Source organism: Mustelus asterias, chromosome 7, assembly GCF_964213995.1.
Source record: "Mustelus asterias chromosome 7, sMusAst1.hap1.1, whole genome shotgun sequence".
Lineage (NCBI taxonomy): Eukaryota > Metazoa > Chordata > Chondrichthyes > Carcharhiniformes > Triakidae > Mustelus > Mustelus asterias.
The window spans coordinates 121,082,660-121,102,822 of NC_135807.1; the positions used below are offsets into that span (position 1 = coordinate 121,082,660).

Consider the following 20,163-nt stretch of genomic DNA (forward strand, 5'->3'; position numbering starts at 1 on the left):
AGCCTCCAACCTGTCAGGTGGCAAGTCAAAAACATCTAAAAGTTGTCTGATGCAATAGATTACCAGATAGTGACCTCTACTTAAACCAAAAAAACACAGTTTTAAGCTATTTTATAAACAAGAACACGTTCTAACAGATCTTATGGATCTGCATCAGAGTAAATTCTCCATAAAACAAATCAAACTTCCATGGCATTACACGCTTCAGGCAGGATAATGGGAAATACACATAACCTCATATCACCAGTTACTGTGTATGAAAGGAGGGCATAGCTTCCTCAAATTGGGCTGAATTCTCCTTAATCAAATTACCCCTTATCCAGTGTTATCCCGGATTATAAAAGTTTATGCAAACCTTTCTCATAATCTCAGCCTTAGCATCCTAGTGAATCTGTACTACATGAATTCCAAGGACAATGCATCGTTGTAAAGGTGCAGAATCCAGAAATGTACACAGTATTCCCGATGCCGTCTCACCAGGATTTTGTACACAACTGTAGCAAAACCTCCTCCCCTTAATATTCTAACGCTCTACTTATAAAGGTTAACATCCCATTTATCTTTTCAATTTTTTTCTGTTCCTGACTACATAAATCTCTTTGGACCTCCGCTGTTCCGAGCTTTTCATCATTTAAGAAAAAAATACTATCTTTATCTGGCCCAAAATGAATAACCTCACACTTACCTGCACTGAAATTCATCTGCCACAGTTTTGCCCACTCACTTAATCTATCAATGTCTTTATAATTTCATGCCCCTGTCTACACTTCTTACTAAGCCATCAATCTTTGTGTCAGCTTGAATGTATGGCCTTCTATTGTGCTATCTAAGCCATTAATACATAGAGTAAATAGTGAGCCCCAGCACAAGAGAGACACTAGTTGTTTCCTTCCAATTCAAGTACATACTCATTATCCCTACTCACTCTCTCTCACTAGCTAACCAATCTCCTAACCAGGTCAATGATTTGTCTTCAGCTTTAATTTTAACTAACAGCCGCTTATGGGGAACTTCATTAAATGCCTTCTGGAAATTTGTGTGGTTGAAGTTGCTCGTGGCCGTTGGCATTATTACCGTCATGTTAACCATAACTTGGGAGCTGCTCTGGTGGACACCTCATACATTGTAGAAGTTAAGGACTGTTGGCATGATCCAGACCCTGAAGCAATCTTAACAGTCAAACGTGGCAATGGTACTCAGCGCCGAACCTGGTGGAGGCCTCATTGTGGCCAGAAGAGATCAATGCAAGTTTTTTTTTGAATGCTTCATTGTGGGCCACAAAGTCCCACAAGGTAACTTTGGGCCCTACCGACCTGGGCTTCCCTCTTCTTCCCCAGCTGCCATTGCCCCTTCACTGAACACACTCCTTACTCCTGGCACCGATCCCTCAAATCCTCAGCAGCAGCCTTGTGAGGTCTAGAATCCTGTCACTACTAGAAGCGATGTCATGTACCAACCGACTCAAGAACAGATTTTCCTGCTGCCATGAGACTTTTGAATGGACCTATCTTGCATTAAGTTGATCTTTCTCTACCCCCTAGGCTATGACTGTAACACTACATTCTGCACTTTCTCATTTCCTTCTCTATGAACGGTATGCTTTGTCTATATAGCGCGCAAGAAACAATACTTTTCACTGTGTACTAATACATGTGACAATAATAAATCAAATCAAATCAAAATCAATTTTAATCTTTCAAACGACATCTGGGAGATAAAGACCCTTTGTCACTTGCCTTAGTCCATACATGTTGCCTTGATGCCCCAAGTTAAAATAAGGACCATTGTCAATGTTGCTCTAGATTTGTCATTGTGCACAGTCTGTTCATTTGAATGTGTTGTACCTTTACCTTAATTGTGCACAAGTATGGTATCTTAAAGGGGACAACTGGTGTTCAGTCTGGGTGGGTTACTATTGGGTTACAGACACGTGAAAGCGCAACTTACAGGGAACAGTGACTATTATCTTTTCTTAGCTCAACTTTAGGCTTTCAAAACTACAATCTCACCTTTAAGGCAATGTTTAAAAGCCTGTGTCACAGGAGTACGGGGATGACACGCTTTCAAAGGTGTCATTATCTTGCAGTTAAAAATGTCAGGCAGTGCAGATGGAAGGAAAGGTTTTGTGGTGCTGGCCTTTTGAAAAGCAAACACCTTCAGGATGTGGAGCTCAATAGGGTTGTGTCAACTCCAAGGAAATCAATGTGAAGAAGGTGATGTGTGTCTAAGTACAATTCAAATTTCCAATTATATTTGGCTCCTTCAAACATTTCAATTTGAACTGTTACTGTACGAAAGTTAGGTAGTGAAAGTGAGGAAAATACATTGAATTAATGGGTCGCGTCAGAGTTAATTAGAGGATTTGTCAAAGATGGTGTGCATTACTAATGAGGCTTAAGGCTGATATGGCCTGCATCTGGCTTCAAATTAAGTCAATTCTTTACTTCTTCTCGTTATATTTCATTTATTTTCCTCGCTTTATATATAAGACCTTGATATTTTGGGGGAATGAGGAGATGATGAAGATTACTGGAGAATGTGTAGAGGCCAGGATATAACTGAACAGCGAACCCTCATTATCAGTTTTCTTTCCAATTCCTTCTTGGCTACCAGCTAAATTGATTACACATTGAGATTCAAATCTGTTAATGAAGCCTCCTTGCCTCTCTAAGGCCCATTCACTCCCCGGCCTGTACTGAGCCAGATCATCTGTAACTGTGATTATCGCAATACCATAATTGGTCACAGCAAATTTAGGTTGGAGAAAGGAAAATTACCCATTTCCGCATCCCCTGTTGAGCATCCAGTGACACCTGCTGGAAATTTGCATGTTTGGATATCCAGTGAGGACATGACTGACTCTGCTCAATGGTAATGCCTCCCATGCTAAAATGTCCTACCAACATTCACACATATGAAATGGCCACTTAGTCAAGCAGAGGACAACCAGTGCCTTTCAACTGTATCCCAGCAAGGACTGAATAACCTTCAGGGTAGAGCAGGAAAAAAATGATATCAAGAAGTGCACATGGTACAAGAATGAATTACAGGGCTGAATTTTTCAATGAAAGCACCAGGGTTAAAATCAGGAATCGATTCCCTTTAGTGGGTGGTGGGGCCCAATTGAGGAAGGCAGCGCCACCCCCAAGAGCTGCTGGCCCAATCTGAGGGCCGTCAGCTCAGCAAGCGTTGCAATACCACAGCTGGCACTGGCCGCTGCTGAGCTTGCAGCTTGAAGATGTGGGCACCTCAATGCTGAGGTTCCCTTGAAGATTTGTGAGTGTGTTTGGGATGGCTGGGGCCAGGAAGGCATAGGGACAGCCATTGCTGTCAAGGGCAGTCCCTTCATGAGCCATGGAGCCCCCAGTCTGGAGGGTTCCCCCACACACCCACAGAAAAACACTGGGAGTCTGCCCTTGATTAGGCCACAAATTGTCTAAATTGGTTTTCCAGTAGGCAGCTGTGCGGCTAAGGTTCCCACCATTGTCACTATGCCATGGCAGTTGAAAAACACCAGTCTCACCACTCAATGCCTTCCCCTGCCATCTTGCCAGCCCTCTGGCCTCCCAACCTGCCTCCAATGGTCTTGCAAAATGTAGCTCATTAAATTGGAAGTGAATACAAAATCATATATGTGCCACAGGACTATTTTTAATGTTGAATTTTGTGACCAACAATTAGTACTTCTGGAAATTCATAGTCACGTAAATATTAATCAGTATTAAAGTTCAGATGGGGCAAGTGGTTGGCAAGGTGTAGGATTCTAGATGAACACATTGGACCCAATGTTACCATTGCGAACGGGCGTGAAAATGTGGTAAAATCGGATGTGAGACCATTAACGCGATCTGCGTCCGTGTCCGCGCAGATGGCCTCTTTACCGAGACCCGGGAATGGCCGCGATCCGATTCGCACCCGAAACGGGCGCAACAGCGATTTAAATGCATTTGCATGCTTTCAATTGAATTAATGAACTGCCCGCCCAACTTTATCAGCATTTCCCCCTTTACCACCACGTTCGCCGATCCGGAATCACGCCGAAATGAACCTGCTGAATAAAAGTCTGAATCGGGCGTTCAGAGCTTCCAATGGCTCACTGACTCAGATCGGTGCGGGGGTGGAGGAGGGAGGCGGGTCAGACCATTCTCTAGTGGGGAGGAAGGAGGGAGGACAGATCATTGTCTGGTTGGGGGAGGGGAGGAGGGAAGATCGTTGTCGTTGTGGGGGGGGGGGCCCAATCGTTGTCTGTTTGTGGGGGTATGGAGGGCCGGTCGTTGTCTGGTTGGGGGGGATGGAGGCGGTTCAGACGTACCTCTGCGGGGGGGGGGGGGGGGGGGGGCGGGGGGTGAGGCCAGATCATTCTCTGGGGGTGGGGGGGGGAAGTGAGGCCAGATCATTCTCTGGGGCGGGGGGGGGGGGGTGGCGGGGAGTTAGGCCAGATCATTCTCTGGGAGGGAGGGGGGTGTGGGAAGGCCAGATCATTCTCTGGGGGTGGGGGGGTGGCATTGAGGCCAGATCACTCTCTGGCGGGGTGGGTGAGTGGGGAGCGATCCCAGATCATTCTCTGGGGGATTGGGGGGGGGAGTGAGACCGGATCATTCTCTGGGGGAGGAGGGGTGGGGGGAGCGATGCCAGATCATTCTCTGGGGGATTGGTGGGGGGGGGGGGGTTAGTGAGACCAGATCATTCTCTGGGAGGGGGGGCGGAGTGAGTCCAGTTTGTTCTCTGGGGGGGGGGGAGTGAGGCCAGATCGTTCACTGGGGGGACAGGGGGGAGTGAGGCCAGATCATTCTCTAGGGGTGGTGGGGGGGGCGGGGGGGGGGGGGGGTAGTGAGGCCAGATCATTCTCTGGGGGAGGGGGGGAAGTGAGGCTAGATCATTCTCTGGGGGGGGGAAAGGGTGGGGGAGAGTGAGGCTAGATCATTCTCTGGGGGGAGGTGGGGTGGGGGAATGAGGTCAGATCATTCTCTGGGCGGGGGGGTGGGGGGGGCGGGGTAGAGTGAGGCCAGATCATTCTCTGGGTGGGGGGGGGCAGATCATTCTCTGGGGGGGGAGGAAAGCGGGTAAGATGTATCCTCTGGGGGGGGGGGAATGGGGGGGCAGGGGGGTCCACTGCCACTCTGCGGACGATCAGTGGGGGGGGAAGGGGGCGGTGATCGGTCTGGGTAGCGAGGGGGTTGGTTGGATAAGGAGGACAGCAATGTCTGTGGGGACCATTGCTCCCGCTTTTCGCTCCCGGGCCACTTTCTCCACTTTCTGCGGCCCGGGAGCGATCTGACACGGGCGCGCTTTTTCAAATTGTTTTCAAACTGCACATGCGCAGTTCAGAGCTCCGGTCGTTTTGGGTGCGCTAAGCCCACAGCGCGATTCAGACTCGCAATTTTTTTTTCACGCTAAGTGCCTATGGGAGCGCCTGAGAGCAGGTTTCCAAGTCGGATCTGAATTGCGCCCAGATTCAGCACTTAGAATGAAAATGGTAAAATCAGGCCCAATGTGTTAGAGAAAGTAGTCATTGTTTAATGGATCTAGAAGCATTGCATTCATCACAAACATCTTCATCATTGCCAAATACTGATGATACTGATGAATATCTGTTTAATCCGAATGTATTTAAAGCAGGAAAATAGCTCCTTCAAAGAGCTGGCATAGATACGATAGATGGGATTCTCCAGCCCTGCTCGCCCCAAATCCAGAAAATCCCACTCGAGGTCAATGGACCTTTCCATGGTCTGCCCCTTGCCCGCTCCAATTCCTGTGGCGGGCAGGACAGTAAAATTTGGCCAATGGGTCAAATGGTCTCCTTCAGCATGGCTAAGTCAAGGAGTTAATAAAGCTGAATTACTGGTTTTAGCCATAACTGTAGCAATGTTTGCACATAAAAACTGAAATATAATAACAGGCACATTCGAAATTCATCTCTGATCAACCATCATAATATAAATTGTAATGAATGCATAACTTTATAAGATGGTGATGTTTTAAACTGCCTCTTTCAATCTAAGGTAAATCTAAGGAATGTCCTGGATTGGGGGTGGTGAAATCATACTAGATTCTGCCCAGAGAGAAGCCCATGTGATTTGGTTGTCATGGGGAAACTGGCCCAGCTGAAACGCATAGAAAATCAAGTGCCAATGTTAACACTTGACACAGAAGCATAGATCTTTGCTCCTGAGAATATGCTCAGAGTCAGGAATGTTGCGGCTCACCGCACCAGTCTCGGGAATAGACACCCTGAATAGCAGGAGCTTCTTTTTTGGGGTAGGGGTCCCAGGTGCAAGGTGGAGTCAGCCCCATTAACCCCAAACACAGATTGGGGGCAGCATCAGAAGTTGCCGAGTGTCGAGGCATGCTGGTTAAAAAGTCTGCCTCAATGTTCTGGGACTTCATCCCACTTGTGTTGTTCAATATTACACTCTCCAGACCTCACCCCTCACACCTTTCCACCCCCCACCTATCCATGTGAGTACAATTTTGTCTTTTAAAAAGCATTTAGATAGTTACAATGGGTACGATGGGTATAGAGGGATATGGGCCAAATGCGGGCAATTGGGATTAGTTTAGGGGTTTAAAAAAAAGGGCGGCATGGACAAATTGGGCCGAAAGGCCTGTTTCCATGCTGTAAACCTCTATGACTCTATATCCTTTTACCCATTACCCACGGCTCCTTATAGACCCTATGCCAACTTGGTGCCAACTCCCACCCACTGCCTTTTATCCTTACACCCTCTATATCAACTCACTTAGTATCCACCTTGGGCACACCTCAGGAGCCATACTGAGATGAAATAAAATAGAGTACAATAAAAGCATTTTACATCTGTTCAGGTGCTTGATCCTTTATAAGAACGAAGAGTTGTGTTCACAACCCCTTGTCAAAGACAGCTAATCCTAGAATAGCATCATGGAGTTGTCAATAAAATCATGAACATACAACCGTCCTTGCTTCACTGTGATAATGACAGGTTGTGGAAACAGTAAAGCAGTAATAATGCTATAATGCCACTGAGGGTTATGTCAAGAGACGTCCTATTGAAACTGCAAGCACTATTTGTTTTCACCTCAGAGAAATGGCCAACCTGTTTTGCTTTGAAAAGTCAAATGGCTGGCTATTTAAATAACTTGACAGCTCCACAGATCCAACCTGCATTTTATGAGCATTTATGTTTAAACAAAAACCAGCACTCGCATACTGCAGGAAAAGGCTGTTGCTCCAAGGAAAATGGGATGTTCAACTTGGCAATGTGTTCAGATGGGTTTTCCCCATGTGTGAGTCCCATCCCATTCCTGTTTCCCTCTCAGCAAAAATAGAACCTGGTGGAAATTATGGCAAGACATCCGAATCCGGGGTCCCAGCACCATTTTGGAGAAGCCTTCATAACTTGACAAAAATCCATGCCAAATGAGAGCCAGCTTGTCCTTTTGGACTCTCAGATTCAGGAGACCAGGAGGGGAGACCAAAGACAGCTGCTGTGCAACGCAACAGGAAAAACTGTTCTGTGTTAGCCTATGTCATGCTCAACAAATGCTCTGTTCAAAGATACAGCACGTGGTGATTTAAAGATCAAGCAGTCATCAGAATTGGCCTTGCTTCTGGACATTAGATCATGGATACTCAGAAGGATGAAGAAGACTGGAAGACTTGCACTAATGTGGCAAGGAGAAGGGATGCTGCCAAAAAGCTTGGAGGAATGTGGGAGTTAATATACAAGGATGTGTATTTGCTGAACGCATCGCATAATGAACAAATGAGTCTTAAAGTATTTTTGGCTGCATTAATTAGCTAATGGGAAATTACCTGCAGTTTGATATGTTAGTGGACTATTATGTAATGTTTACTCTGTGTTGCTTTTAGTTGCTTGTTACAGTAAAAGTCTTAAAAAGTGAACTCATATGTGAATCTTTCCATCGGTCACTGGGAAATTCATATCTCTCTTTAAAAGCTATCCGTTTCCACAAGGGTCAGAACAAAATTAATTATTTTTATTATTTACCTGCAATCCTGAAAATGGTTTAAAAAATCCTGAAATTGAAATTGTTGCATACTTTCAAGGTAGATGTTCAATAAGTTAACTTTAACCGTGCAATTAGTAACACAACAATACGATGACTTTGAATCTTTAATACATGTGTGAATATATACCTCATCTTCAGCTTGTGCCAGTTCCTTCTTCAGTTCTTCCACTCGCAGTCTTAACTTCTTCACTTCCGTTTCATGTTGTTCAACTCTTCTACTAGAATGGGTGAGTTCTGCCATCTTGTCTTGGTACTGCTTCTTTAGTTTATTGTGGGCATGTCGAAGATCAGAAAGTTCCTGAGGTTCCAAATTTTAAAAAAACTCCAGTTATTTTTTTAGGTATATTTAGTTACATTTCGTTCATTAAATCTACTCTACTTTCTCAGAAGACTAAAGAAATTTGGTACGTCCACTACAACTCTCACCAACTTCTACAGATGCACCATAGAAAGCATTCTTTCTGGTTGTATCACAGCTTGGTATGGCTCCTGCTCTGCCCAAGACCACAAGAAACTACAAAGGATCGTGAACGAAGCCTAGTCCATCACGCAAACCAGCCTCCCATCCATTGACTCTGTCTACATTTCCCGCTGCCTCAGAAAAGCAGCCGGCATAATTAAGGACCCCACACATCCAGGACATACTCTGTTCCACCTTGTTCCATCTGGAAAAAGATACAAAAGTCTGAGGACACGTACCAACTGACTCAAAAACAGCTTCTTCCCGGCTGCCATCAGACTTTTGAATGGACCTACCTCACATTAAGTTGATCTTTCTCTACACTCTAGCTGTGACTGTAACACTACATTCTCCACTCCCTCCTTTCCTTCTCTATGTATGCTATGCTTTGTCTGTATAGCGTGCAAGAAACAATACATTTCACTGTATACTAATACATGTGACAATAACAAATCAAAGGATTATAATAGAATACAAGGGTAATCAAGAAGCAATATTTAAATAACATTAAACTTGAGTTTTAAGCCAAATCTGCAGATTGTAGAAGGAAGTGCCAACTGATGGAAGTAAGCCATTCTATTGTCTTGATGTTCTTGAATTAATTAAATCCGATGCTCCAGGTCTCGCCTTTTACCTTCATAAAGTAGTTGTGGTAATGGACTGGCAACGCAGTCAGTGTTACTTTAAATCCCACACTCGTAAATTATAACATTGAGTTCAATAAGTCTGGTGATTTATGTAACTACAAAGCAGCAAGATTGCCATCAAAGTCCACTGACTCACAACAGCCTTTCAGGGAGAGAAACTTGTCACTCCTTCCTGATGTGACCTATGTGTGACTTTTAACACATTCTGAGCTCATCCAACTAATCAGCCAGCTGTCAGGACAATGAGGAATGGGCAGTAAATGTGGCTACGCCTGCATTTCTCCTTTCATAAGAACAAATACTGAACAAAGCCCTGTAACCAAATGGATCATTTTCAGTCACCTTTCTTGTACCATCTTAATCAGGAGTCTATCAATTTCCTTCTGATTATTTCATTTGAGTTTGGTTCAGTTGATAAAATTACTATCTCTGAGCATGAAGGCTGTGGGTTCATGTCTGATTTCAGGATCTAAGAGCATGGCGGAGGCGATGGCCTAGTGGTGTTATCGCTGGATTATTAATCCAGAAACTCAGCTAACGTTCTGGGGATCAGGGTTCAAATCCCACCATAGGATATATATATATATTCAAATATCTGAAATTACGAATCTACTGTTGATTGTCAGTTTGCTAATGTCCTTTAGGGAAGGAAATCTGCTGTCCTTACCTGGTCTGGCCTATATGTGACTCCAGAGCCACAGCAAAGTGGTTGACTCTCAACTGCCCTCTGAAATGGCCTGGCAAGCCAGTTGAATTCAAGGACAACTAGGAATGGGCAATAAATGCTGACCCAGCCAGTGATGCCCAAGTCCCACAAATGGATAAAAAAAATAATAAACTAAAGTTCATACTTCAATGCTACACTGAGGAATTGCAGCATTGTCGGATGCTGAATGTTTCTTGAGATAAGGCATTATGCTAGGCTCTGTTCTCTGTTCAGGTGAATGGTAAAGATGTCAGGATACCATTTAGAGTTAAACAGAGTTCTATTGATGTCCTGGTCAACATTGCTCCCTGAATCAATACTATGAAAAACCAAATTAACTGCAGTACACATTCTCATTTGCTGTGTATAAGATTTTGCTGTGTACTAACTGGATGTCATGTTTACCTGCGTAACAATAGTGACAGCACGTTTAAGAAAGCACTTCGGGATATTCTGAGGATTTGATTAACTTTTGTATAGACACAGGCCCTTTCCTTTCTTCTGTACTTACCACATTGAGTTAGTTATTAAGAAAGCATTTCCAGTTATGACAGTCAAGCAAGTGCATAGTTCGTTGAAAGTGGCATCACAGGTAGGTGGTGAAGAAGGCGTTTAGCCTTCATCAGTCAGGGCATTGAGTATAGAATTTGAGACATTATGTTACAGTTGTGTAAGTCGCTGGTGAGGCCACACATGGAGTATTGTGGTTTTGGTCACCTTATTATAAGAAAGACATTGATAAACCGGGAGAGTGCAGAGAAGATTTACAAGGATGTTGCCTGGGCTAGTGGTCCTAAGTTATAGGAGCGGTTAGTCAGACTAAGGCTTTATTCCTTGGAATGTAGGAGAATGAGGGGTGACCTTATTGAGGTGTAGAAAATCATGAGGGGCATAGATAGGATGAACGCCCATAGGGCAAAGATTTACGGCCTCACTCAGGCGAGATGGTAAAATCCCGCCCGAGGCCAATGGAAATTTCCGTTCTGGGAACCTCACCCGCCCCAGAATCAGTAGGTTTTCGGCCATAGCCTTTTTCCCAGGGAAGGGGAATTGAAAACCTGAGGATATAGGTTTAAAGTGAGTGGGGAAAGTTTTGAAAGGGACCTGAGGGGCAACATCTTCATGCAGAGGGTGGTGTGGTGCGCATTGAATGAGCTGTCTGAGAAAGTGGTTGAGGCAGGTTCAATAGCAACATTTAAAAAGTATTTGGATAAGTACACGGATGGGAAAGGATTAGAGGGATATAGGCCAAACACAGGCAATTGGGACCAGCTGGGAGGGCACCATGGTTGACATAGACCGGTTGGGTCGAAGGGCCTGTTTCCGTGCGGTATTGCTCTATGACTCTAAGTAGGTCAACATTCTTTCACATCTTAATCTTCAGAAAATGCTAGTTCTTTTAAAATGGTGCCGGTATTTTTAGAGAGCAGTGCCAAAACAACTTTCTCAAAGGTGTATAATACCCCACAAAACAACTCACAAAAGACAGCTGAACTATATGCAATAGATTAATGGAGGATAAGAGGCTGGCTGCTATTGTTTATGGGTTACATGGAATTGTATGCAGCTGCACACTATTTTTACATTAGCCTGTTCCATCTGATGGATTATGGTTAGTTTTGATTAATCTTCTGCAACTGGAGTAATGTTATAAACTGTCACAGCTCAGTTCAGGAAACTGGGTCCAGTGTTTTTTTCCCCTGGGTTGGATGCACCGAGATTTCCCGGTTCTGCGAACACGACCTTTAAAAATGTCCACCCACAGGTCATTTTTGGTCAGGGGGAGTGTGGGCTGAAATCGAAGTCAGGGTGGATGAATCTAGAGGCTACTGGCTGAGGAGGTGGGCTGGACAGAAGGCCTGCTTATGTGCATTTAAATAAATAAGAGAAAAGATTAAAACAAACAACAACCCTCCAGCCCTCCCAACACCTTCCCTATGCCCCAGCTATACCAAACCATGACCTCACTACCCTCTGCCCTTACAACCTGCTTGTCAACTCACCTCGTATCTTTGGACACATCCTTAACAGCTTTGACAGTTCCTTAACAGTAGGACATTTTGTAGCCAGTTCCGTGACAGTGTGACGGTACACTGACAGCAGGGTGGTTCCAATGTGTTTATGCATAAAAAGTGCATAATCATGTTTAATTTTTAACAATCCCACGGGTGCCTTACCTCACTCAAAGGGATACCCTGGTAATCCAAATAAATTCATCAAGCTCACACCTCCTCATACCTGTTCTAATCTACACACTCCAGGTTTCACACTCCTGGCCTTCCAAAATCCCACTTCAGTGGAGAGAGCTGATGATTTAAATGACAAGCTGCCTTAGGAGGTTGCGCATGTGTGAACCTGGCCCAACTCCAGTCTTGTCCCTGCGAGAGGGGGGAGCGTTGGTTTCTGAGGTGGAATTTAGAATTTCCAGGCTGCCAGAATGGACAACCTCTCCACCATGGCAAAAATCTGAGCCTTGGCTTTAGCATTTGAGACAAGTCAGAGTAAAGAAAACAACTGTTTAGTTCTCCCATTGCAGTTACTAATTATAAAAAGGGTTATGGGGATAGGGCCTGGGTGGGATTGTGGTCGGTGCAGACTCGATGGCCCAAATGGCCTCCTTCTGCACTGTAGGATTCTATGATTCTATACCATGTGTCCCAGTGACGGCAAATCTGAGGAAAATTTCCCCACCAATCTCGTAGGCCTCTTGGTTGTCTAGCCAAAGAGTGAGACTGCTGAAGGCTTGGTAGCAGCAAGTCAACCAACGTCTGTCTTTCAATCTGCTTTGGTGCATGACATATTGAAATCAGAGTGAGGGGAAAAAAAAAAGAGTGTTGAGGAAGAAGGAGGTCAGTGAGTGGTTCGAGTCTGGAATGCACTGTCTGAAAGTGTAGTAGAGATGGGTTCAATCGAGGCATTCAAGAGGGCATTAGATGATTATTTGAATAGAAACAATGTGCAGAAGTAAGGGGACCCGGGTTTTGGGTTCAATTACAGACTTTGTTGACTGCATGGAATTTCCACATTGTCCCCGTCAATGCATGGGTTTCCTGTGGGTGCTCCAGTTTCCTCCCACGCTCCAAAGATGTGTAGGTCAGATGGAATGGCCATGCTAAATTCCCCCTTAGTGTCCAAAGATGTGTAAATTAGGTGGATTAGCCATGCTAAATTCCCCCTTAGTGCCCAAAGGTGTGTAGGTTAGGTGCATTAGCCATGGTAAATCTGCAGGATTACAGGGATAGGACAGGTAGGGGCCTGGGTAAGATACTCCTCGGAGAGTCATTGTAGATGCTATGGGCTGAATGGCCTCCTTCTAAATTATAGGGATTCTATGGTTCTACGGGAAAAGGCAAAGGAATGTTCCATACCTGCGAAATAATAACCTGCGAAATAATAACCTGCGAAATAATAACCTGCGGCATGGTTAGCACAGTGGTAGCACAGTGGTTAGCACTACTGCTTCACAGCTCCAGGGACCTGGCTTCGATTCCCAGCTTGGGGTCACTGTCTGTGTGGAGTTTGCACATTCTCCTCGTGTCTGTGTGGGTTTCCTCCGGGTGCTCCGGTTTCCTCCCACAGTCTAAAGATGTGTGTGTTAGGTTGATTGGCCATGCTAAAATTGCCCCTTAGTGTCCTGAGATGTGTAGGTTAGAGGGATTAGCGGGTAAATATGTAGGGATATGGGGGTAGGGCCTGGGTGGGATTGTGGTCGGTGCCGACTCGATGGGCCAAGTGGCCTCTTTCTGCACTGTAGGGTTTCTATGATTCTATGATTCCATACCTCAATGAAGTACACATTTCTCAATATCCTCAGATTAAGAAGTACGAACAGTTACATCTTGTTTACATTGATTGTATCTCATTTGGTTCTTTATTGTGAGTGTTTTTTCACAACACTTCTTGTGCAGATTCCAAACATAGGACCCCGGCTATTTATATCATGGTCCAGGTCTTGTGAAGAGAAAAGGAAACATGTTTCTCCCTTTTCGATATTCTTTATTCTCCAGTTTAAGTTCCCTCCAGTGTGGCTTGAACTCTTCCCTGACTAAGAATCCCTACTCCAGCTATTGATGTCCATCTTGTAATTGATTACTTGGAGTGTACAAGTGTAAAATGGGTTGCTCTTCTCTCCCTCAACCCTCTAAAGGCCAGACAAGATTAATAGCTTGCTGTTTAGGAATTGTACTTTTCCCCTAAGTGCAGCGCTACATGTTGCTATGACAACATGTTGCATCATTGTGCTAAACATGCACTGGATAATGATCAAAAGTGGGAATTCTAACTGGTTTCATCCCCTCACGCAGGGGCAAGGCAACCTCTTGTAACACCTCAGCTACTATACTGGCTCAGAATGGCCGAATGGCCTCCATCTGTGCATAAATGACTTGAGGAAGGACTAATTAAACTCTGACAGGGAATCGAACCTTTTTTTTAAAAATACACCAAGCTTATAGATCACCAAAAGGTTGTATGCACTACGGCATGGTGACACAGTGGTTAGCACTGCTGCCTCACAGCACCAGGAACCCAAGTTCGATTCCAGACTTGGGTGACTGTGTGGAGTTTGCACATTCTCCCCGTGTCTGCGTGGGTTTCCTCCGGGTGCTACGGTTTCCTCCCACAGTCCAAAGATGTGTGGGTTAGGTTGATTGCCCATAGTAAATTGCCCCTTAATGTCTAGGTGGATTAGCCATGGTAAATGTGTGGGGTTACGGGGATAGGGAGAGGGCAGAGGGGGAGGGTGTGGGTGGGATGCTCTTTCAGAGAATCAGTGCAGACTTGATGGGCCGGATGGTCTCTTTCTGCACTGTTTGGTTCAATGGTTCATATGAGGTGTAAAAGTCAAATGAGACCTACAGGTATCTGCGGAAAATGCTGCACAATCAGGCAGTCAAAATACTTCTATATATTAAGCAAATCATAGAATGATTGAATCCCTACAGTGCAGAAGGAGGCCTTTGGCCCATCGAGTCTGTACCAACCACAATCCCACCCAGGCCCTATCCCCATAACTCCACACATTTGCCCTACTAATCCCCCTGAGTTAATAGGTTGTAATGAACAAAGCATCGTAGCTGTGGGGGACAGCTCGGTGGATAGGATATTGGTATGTAGATAGGCTGGAAAATTGGGCGGGGTTCCTGGATTCAGGATTCAATCCTGGACCGGGGAGCGGCGCGGGCTTGGAGGGCCGAAGGGCCTGTTCCTGTGCTGTATTGTTCTTTGTTCTTTGTTCTTGACAGTAGGGGCAATTTAGCATGGCCAATCAACCTAACCCACACATCTTTGGACTGTGGGAGGAAACCAGAGCACCCGGAGAAAATCCATGCAGACACGGTGAGAAAGTGCAAAGTCCACACAGACAGTGACCCGAGGTTGGAATTGAACCCAAGTCCCTGGTGCTATGAGGCAGCAGTGCTAACCACCGTACCACTGTGCCACCTGTTTCATTAGGACTATTGAATTATATGTTATTGGGCCATCTTCCTAACCCATAACACATCGGGCGGGCTTTTCCAGCCGCGCTCGCTCCAAGGTCGGAAAATCCTGCTCGAGCTCAATGGACATTTGCATGATCCATGTCCCATCCACTACAATTCCCATGGCGGGTGGGACGGGAAAATTCTGCCCATAAGATCCTTCAGTCAACCAGTTCATATTTCCAAGGGGTCCAGGAGCTTAAAGAACGATAATCATCAACTAATGTATCACCACGTGCTCTTCTAACATCCTACAGGTTTGTATCTGGTATTCACCAAAGCCCAAATTCCATCTACCTGACTCAGAATTGCAAGACGGATGGAAACTAGTGATGTAAAATTTCCTGGATGTCTTGGGGATACATTTTGGAATGTTGAATCCCTACATTCAGACAGATTCAAAGAGAATTGCACTCAGACAATCCTTTCACTCCATGACAATGTGTACAATTTATAACAACATATGTTTTACCAAAAATAAACTCTGGTAAAAAATTTTGCTTGTATTAGCAGCTTCAGTGTTTCAGAGCTTGGGTAATTGACAATTTGATGAAACAACGAAAGCTATTGGTCAAACTTTAGTGACAGGAGCATCTCGGCTTGGAATCAGTGCAGTTGATATTCACTCTGAGGTTGCAAAGCAAACCAGACTTGTCTTTTCCTGCTTCGCTGTCTAGTGAATTGATCTCAAATTAACTACATAGTTTACAACACTGACCAAATTCCTTAGACTGCAGTCCTTACGTTGAAATAAGTATTAAAGGTAAACTAAGACAGATATTCGGTAAAGATTGTGAAAGAGAGAAGAATTGTTTTGGATCTGAGAAATCTACAGCAGGCAGTAAAGAAGGCAAATGGTATGCTCGCCTTCATAGCGAGAGGATTTGAGTATAGGGATAGGGATGTTTTGCTGGTGATGAGGCCACACCTGGAGTGTTGTGTGCAGTTTTGGTGTCCTCATCTGAGGAAGGATGTCCTTGCTATAGAGGGAGTACAGCGAAGGTTTACCAGGCTGATTCCTGAGATGGCAGGTCTGTCATATGAGGAGAGACTAAATCGGTTAGGATTATTTTCACTGGAGTTTAGAAGAGTGAGAGGGGATCTCACAGAAACTTATAAAATTCTAACAGGGTTAGACACGGTAGACTCAGGAAGAATGTTCCCAATGGTGGGGGTGTCCAGAACTAGGGGTCATAATTTGAGGGTAAGGGGTAAACTGAGGTGAGGAGAAATTTCTTCATCAGAGGGTGGTGAATGTGTGAAATTCACTACCACAGAATGTAGTTGAGGCCAAAACGTTGTCTGATTTCAGGAAGAAATTAGATATAGCTCTGGGCGCTAAAGGGATCAAGGGATATGGGGGGGGGGGGGGGGGGGGCGGGGGGGTAATCAGGATATTGAATTTGATGATCAGCCGTGATCAAAATGAATTGCAGAGCAGGCTCGAAGGGCCGAATGGCCTACTTCTGCTTCTAGTTTCTATGTTTCCATGGAAATAGTTTCATGGAATGATCACTTTGAATGTTTGGTATCACCATACTCCAAAACAACTCATATCTAACAAGCGAATTAATTGAAAAATTTGGTACTTTTTAATAAGAAGTGAATTGCGCAGTCAGTTTGTTTACTATATCCGAGCTTTGACTGTAACACTACATTCTGCACCTTCTCCTTGCCTTCTCCCCTATGTACTCTATGAACGGTATGCTTTGTCCATATAGCATAAGAAACAATATTTTTCACTGTATCCCAATATATGTGACAATAATAAAGCAAATAAAATCAAATATATTCTGTTTTGTGTAATCTGAATAAATAGGACATCCAAGTGGCTTAACAACAACTACTGTGTTAGTAATTAAAGTAAAATAATAAGGTGTGAATGCATATTCTAGGCCAACATTAACAACAATTGTCTCCAGTACAACAAATATTTGACTGTGAAGGGGTTAACCTCACTTCTATGAGATAACCTTCAGCTAAATGTACTTTCCATTCTGTTGAATAAAAATCAAAATTTCAATCTAACTCTTGTCACAGCTGATACATCATACGTTGGCAAAATTGCTGACTTGCAATCGATTTGGGTCATCTTGTTGAGAAGCAAATGTTGAATTTGACTATTACATTGCAGCCCCACTTCCAGGCAGACATTACAGAGTCTCCATTCAGAGGTGGTTAATGTTCAGCCTCGGGCACTGTTTGGTAATATGTACAATTCTTGTAATTCACATCATTCCACACAATGGAATAATGGGATGCAGTGTGCAAAGAGATGAAATGCCATAATGCTTTAGACTGTAATATCATTTCAGTATTGTGTGGATCTCAATTTTGGTGGATCTGATTTGACCTCAAGAAAAAAGCCCATTGCACTGTTCGCGAATTGGACCATTTGCTTTCTAAAATGTTTGCAACAAGCAGAGAACAGACAAGAGATTACTGATGAAGATAATGTTCGGGACAAACAAATGTATAACAACAAATATCTGAGTGCAGGTGGATTTTGTCAAAATCATTTTGCTGCCTCTATTCTTGTCATTTCTTGTGCTCTCATATTGCCCTGATAGGAGCCATTCCGCAAATATGGTTGTTTCTTCTCATGTCCCTCAACAGGAAGTCTATTTGCTTTGACCTTTGGTTCCCAGATATTCAACCAAATAAAGCGAGAGAAAGCAAAACTGACAAGTGGAAATGGATTACCCAATAGCACACTCTCTTCGTAGATCTGTGCAGTTGCACCACTGCTTGAAGAGCTAAGCTCCCAGCCGCACAACCAACCTGCCAACTCCCATTCCCACAGCATCGACTGACAGTGATTGACCTTGGTAGAATTAACCAAAAAAACAGAAGACGATTCAAATACAATCGCGCTAAGCCATTGCAAATGAACAAACACAATTAGAACAATGTCACTGGTTCAAAGTATGACGCAGTTTAGTGGCTAACGTTCTCTCTATGCACTGATTTGCATGAACCACTTTTCAATTGTTTCAAGTCTCTGTAGCTAATTACCGTTGGTGTTTTTCAGTTAATTGCAAGTCATGCATTGATTTTTAAGGGCGGCATGGTAGCACAGTGGTTAGCACTGCTGCTTCACAGCTCCAGGGTCCTGGGTTCGATTCCCGGCTCGGGTCACTGTCTGTGTGGAGTTTGCACATTCTCCTCGTGTCTGCATGGGTTTCCTCCGGGTGCTCTGGTTTCCTCCCACAGTCCAAAGATGTGCGGCTTAGGTTGATTGGCCAGGTTACAAATTGTCCCTGAGATGCGTAGTTAGAGGGATTAGCGGGTAAATATGTGGGGGTAGGGCCTGGGTGGGATTGTGGTCGGTGCAGACTCGATGGGCCGAATGGCCTCCTTCTGCACTGTAGGGTTTCTATGATTTCATTCTATGATCTATGATTAACATTTGCATGTTATCCAGTGATGATATTAAAAAAGGAAAAAGACAAACCTACATTACATTTCTTAACACAAAATACTGAATGCAATAAGGATGGTAAAGGTAAGTCCCAACAGATGTAACTGAAGTGTCAATGTATTTGATTTGATTTGATTTATTACTGTCACATGTATTAGTATACAGTGAAAAGAATTGTTTCTTGCGCGCTAAACTAAACCGTTCATAGAGAAGGGAACGAGTGCAGAATGTAGTGTTACAGTCATAGCTAGGGTGTAGAGAAAGATCAACTTAATGCAAGGTAGGTCCATTCAAAAGTCTGACAGCAGCAGGGGAGAAGCTGTTCTTGAGTCGGTTGGTATGTGACCTCAGACTTTTGTACCTTTTTCCCGATGGAAGAAAGTAGAAGAGAGTATGTCCGCGGTGCGTGAGGTCCTTAATTATGCTGGCTGCTTTGCAAGGCAACGGGAAGTGTAGACAGAGTCAATGGATGGGAAGGCTGGTTTGCATAATGGATTGGGCTACATTCACGACCTTTTGTTGTTTCTTGCGGTCTTGGGCAGAGCAGGAGCCATACCAAGCTGTGATACAATCAGAAAGAATGCTTTTTATGGTGCATCTGTAAAGGTTGGTGAGAGTCGTAGCTGACATGCCAAATTTCCTTAGTCTTCTGAGAAAGTAGAGGCGTTGGTGGGCTTTCTTAACTATCGTGTTGGCATGGGGGGACCAGGACAGCTTGTTGGTGATCTGGACACCTAAAAACGTGAAGCTTTCAACCATTTCTACTTCGTCCCTGTTGATGTAGACAGGAGCATGTTCTCCACTACACCTCCTGAAGTTGATGACAATCCCCTTCATTTTGGGAGAGATTATTATCTCCACACCAGTGCACCAGATTCTCTATCTCATTTCTGTACTCTGTCTCACCATTGTTTGAGATCCAGCCCACTACAGTGGTGTTGGCAGCAAACTTGAAAATCGAGTGCTTATCACGGTGCTTATCAAGATTTAGGTTGTTGGATGTCAAATTCAATATTACTGTTGATGACCTTCTCTATAAAGGTAAGTTTGACCATATTCAAAATTCTGGACATCAGGTAACATATATTAAAAGTTTCTCTGAATAGATTTGATTCCATTTATAAGTGCCATTTTATACTTTTTTTCTATCCCTGAGTCTATATTTGACAGAAAAGAAGAATTTATATGTAATATATTAACATGTTTGACATAGATATTTTCCAAAGGACAATTTGCTAAAGCAGCAGTAATAGCACTATATCATCCCTCACAATGAAGTGGGAGGGGGGAATAAGGAAAGTAGCTGCAGCTCCTATGCCTAATCACTATCTAGATATACTCACTGGAAGTGGATATGTCTGAGAGTTGAGTAAGGAGATAGCATCAGATTTGTTTGTAATCCACCCTCTCCAAGACCATCAGAGTATAGGAACATT

At 44.1% G+C, this 20,163-nt stretch overlaps 1 protein-coding gene and 1 long non-coding RNA gene across 4 annotated transcripts in view; one reads left to right on the top strand and one right to left on the bottom strand.

Annotated features, from left to right (window-relative positions):
• LOC144496165 (uncharacterized) overlaps positions 1–20,163 on the top strand; it is a 462,102-nt gene that overhangs the window by 307,033 nt on the left and 134,906 nt on the right. The window lies entirely within an intron of this gene.
• The window catches only part of LOC144496164 (coiled-coil domain-containing protein 102A-like), a 528,300-nt gene that overhangs the window by 215,711 nt on the left and 292,426 nt on the right, over positions 1–20,163 (bottom strand). For all 3 annotated transcript variants that reach the window (XM_078217149.1, XM_078217150.1, XM_078217151.1), the window contains exon 7: positions 8,141–8,311. In XM_078217149.1, the coding sequence (XP_078073275.1) occupies positions 8,141–8,311 (171 nt within the window). The remainder of the gene's footprint in view (positions 1–8,140; positions 8,312–20,163) is intronic.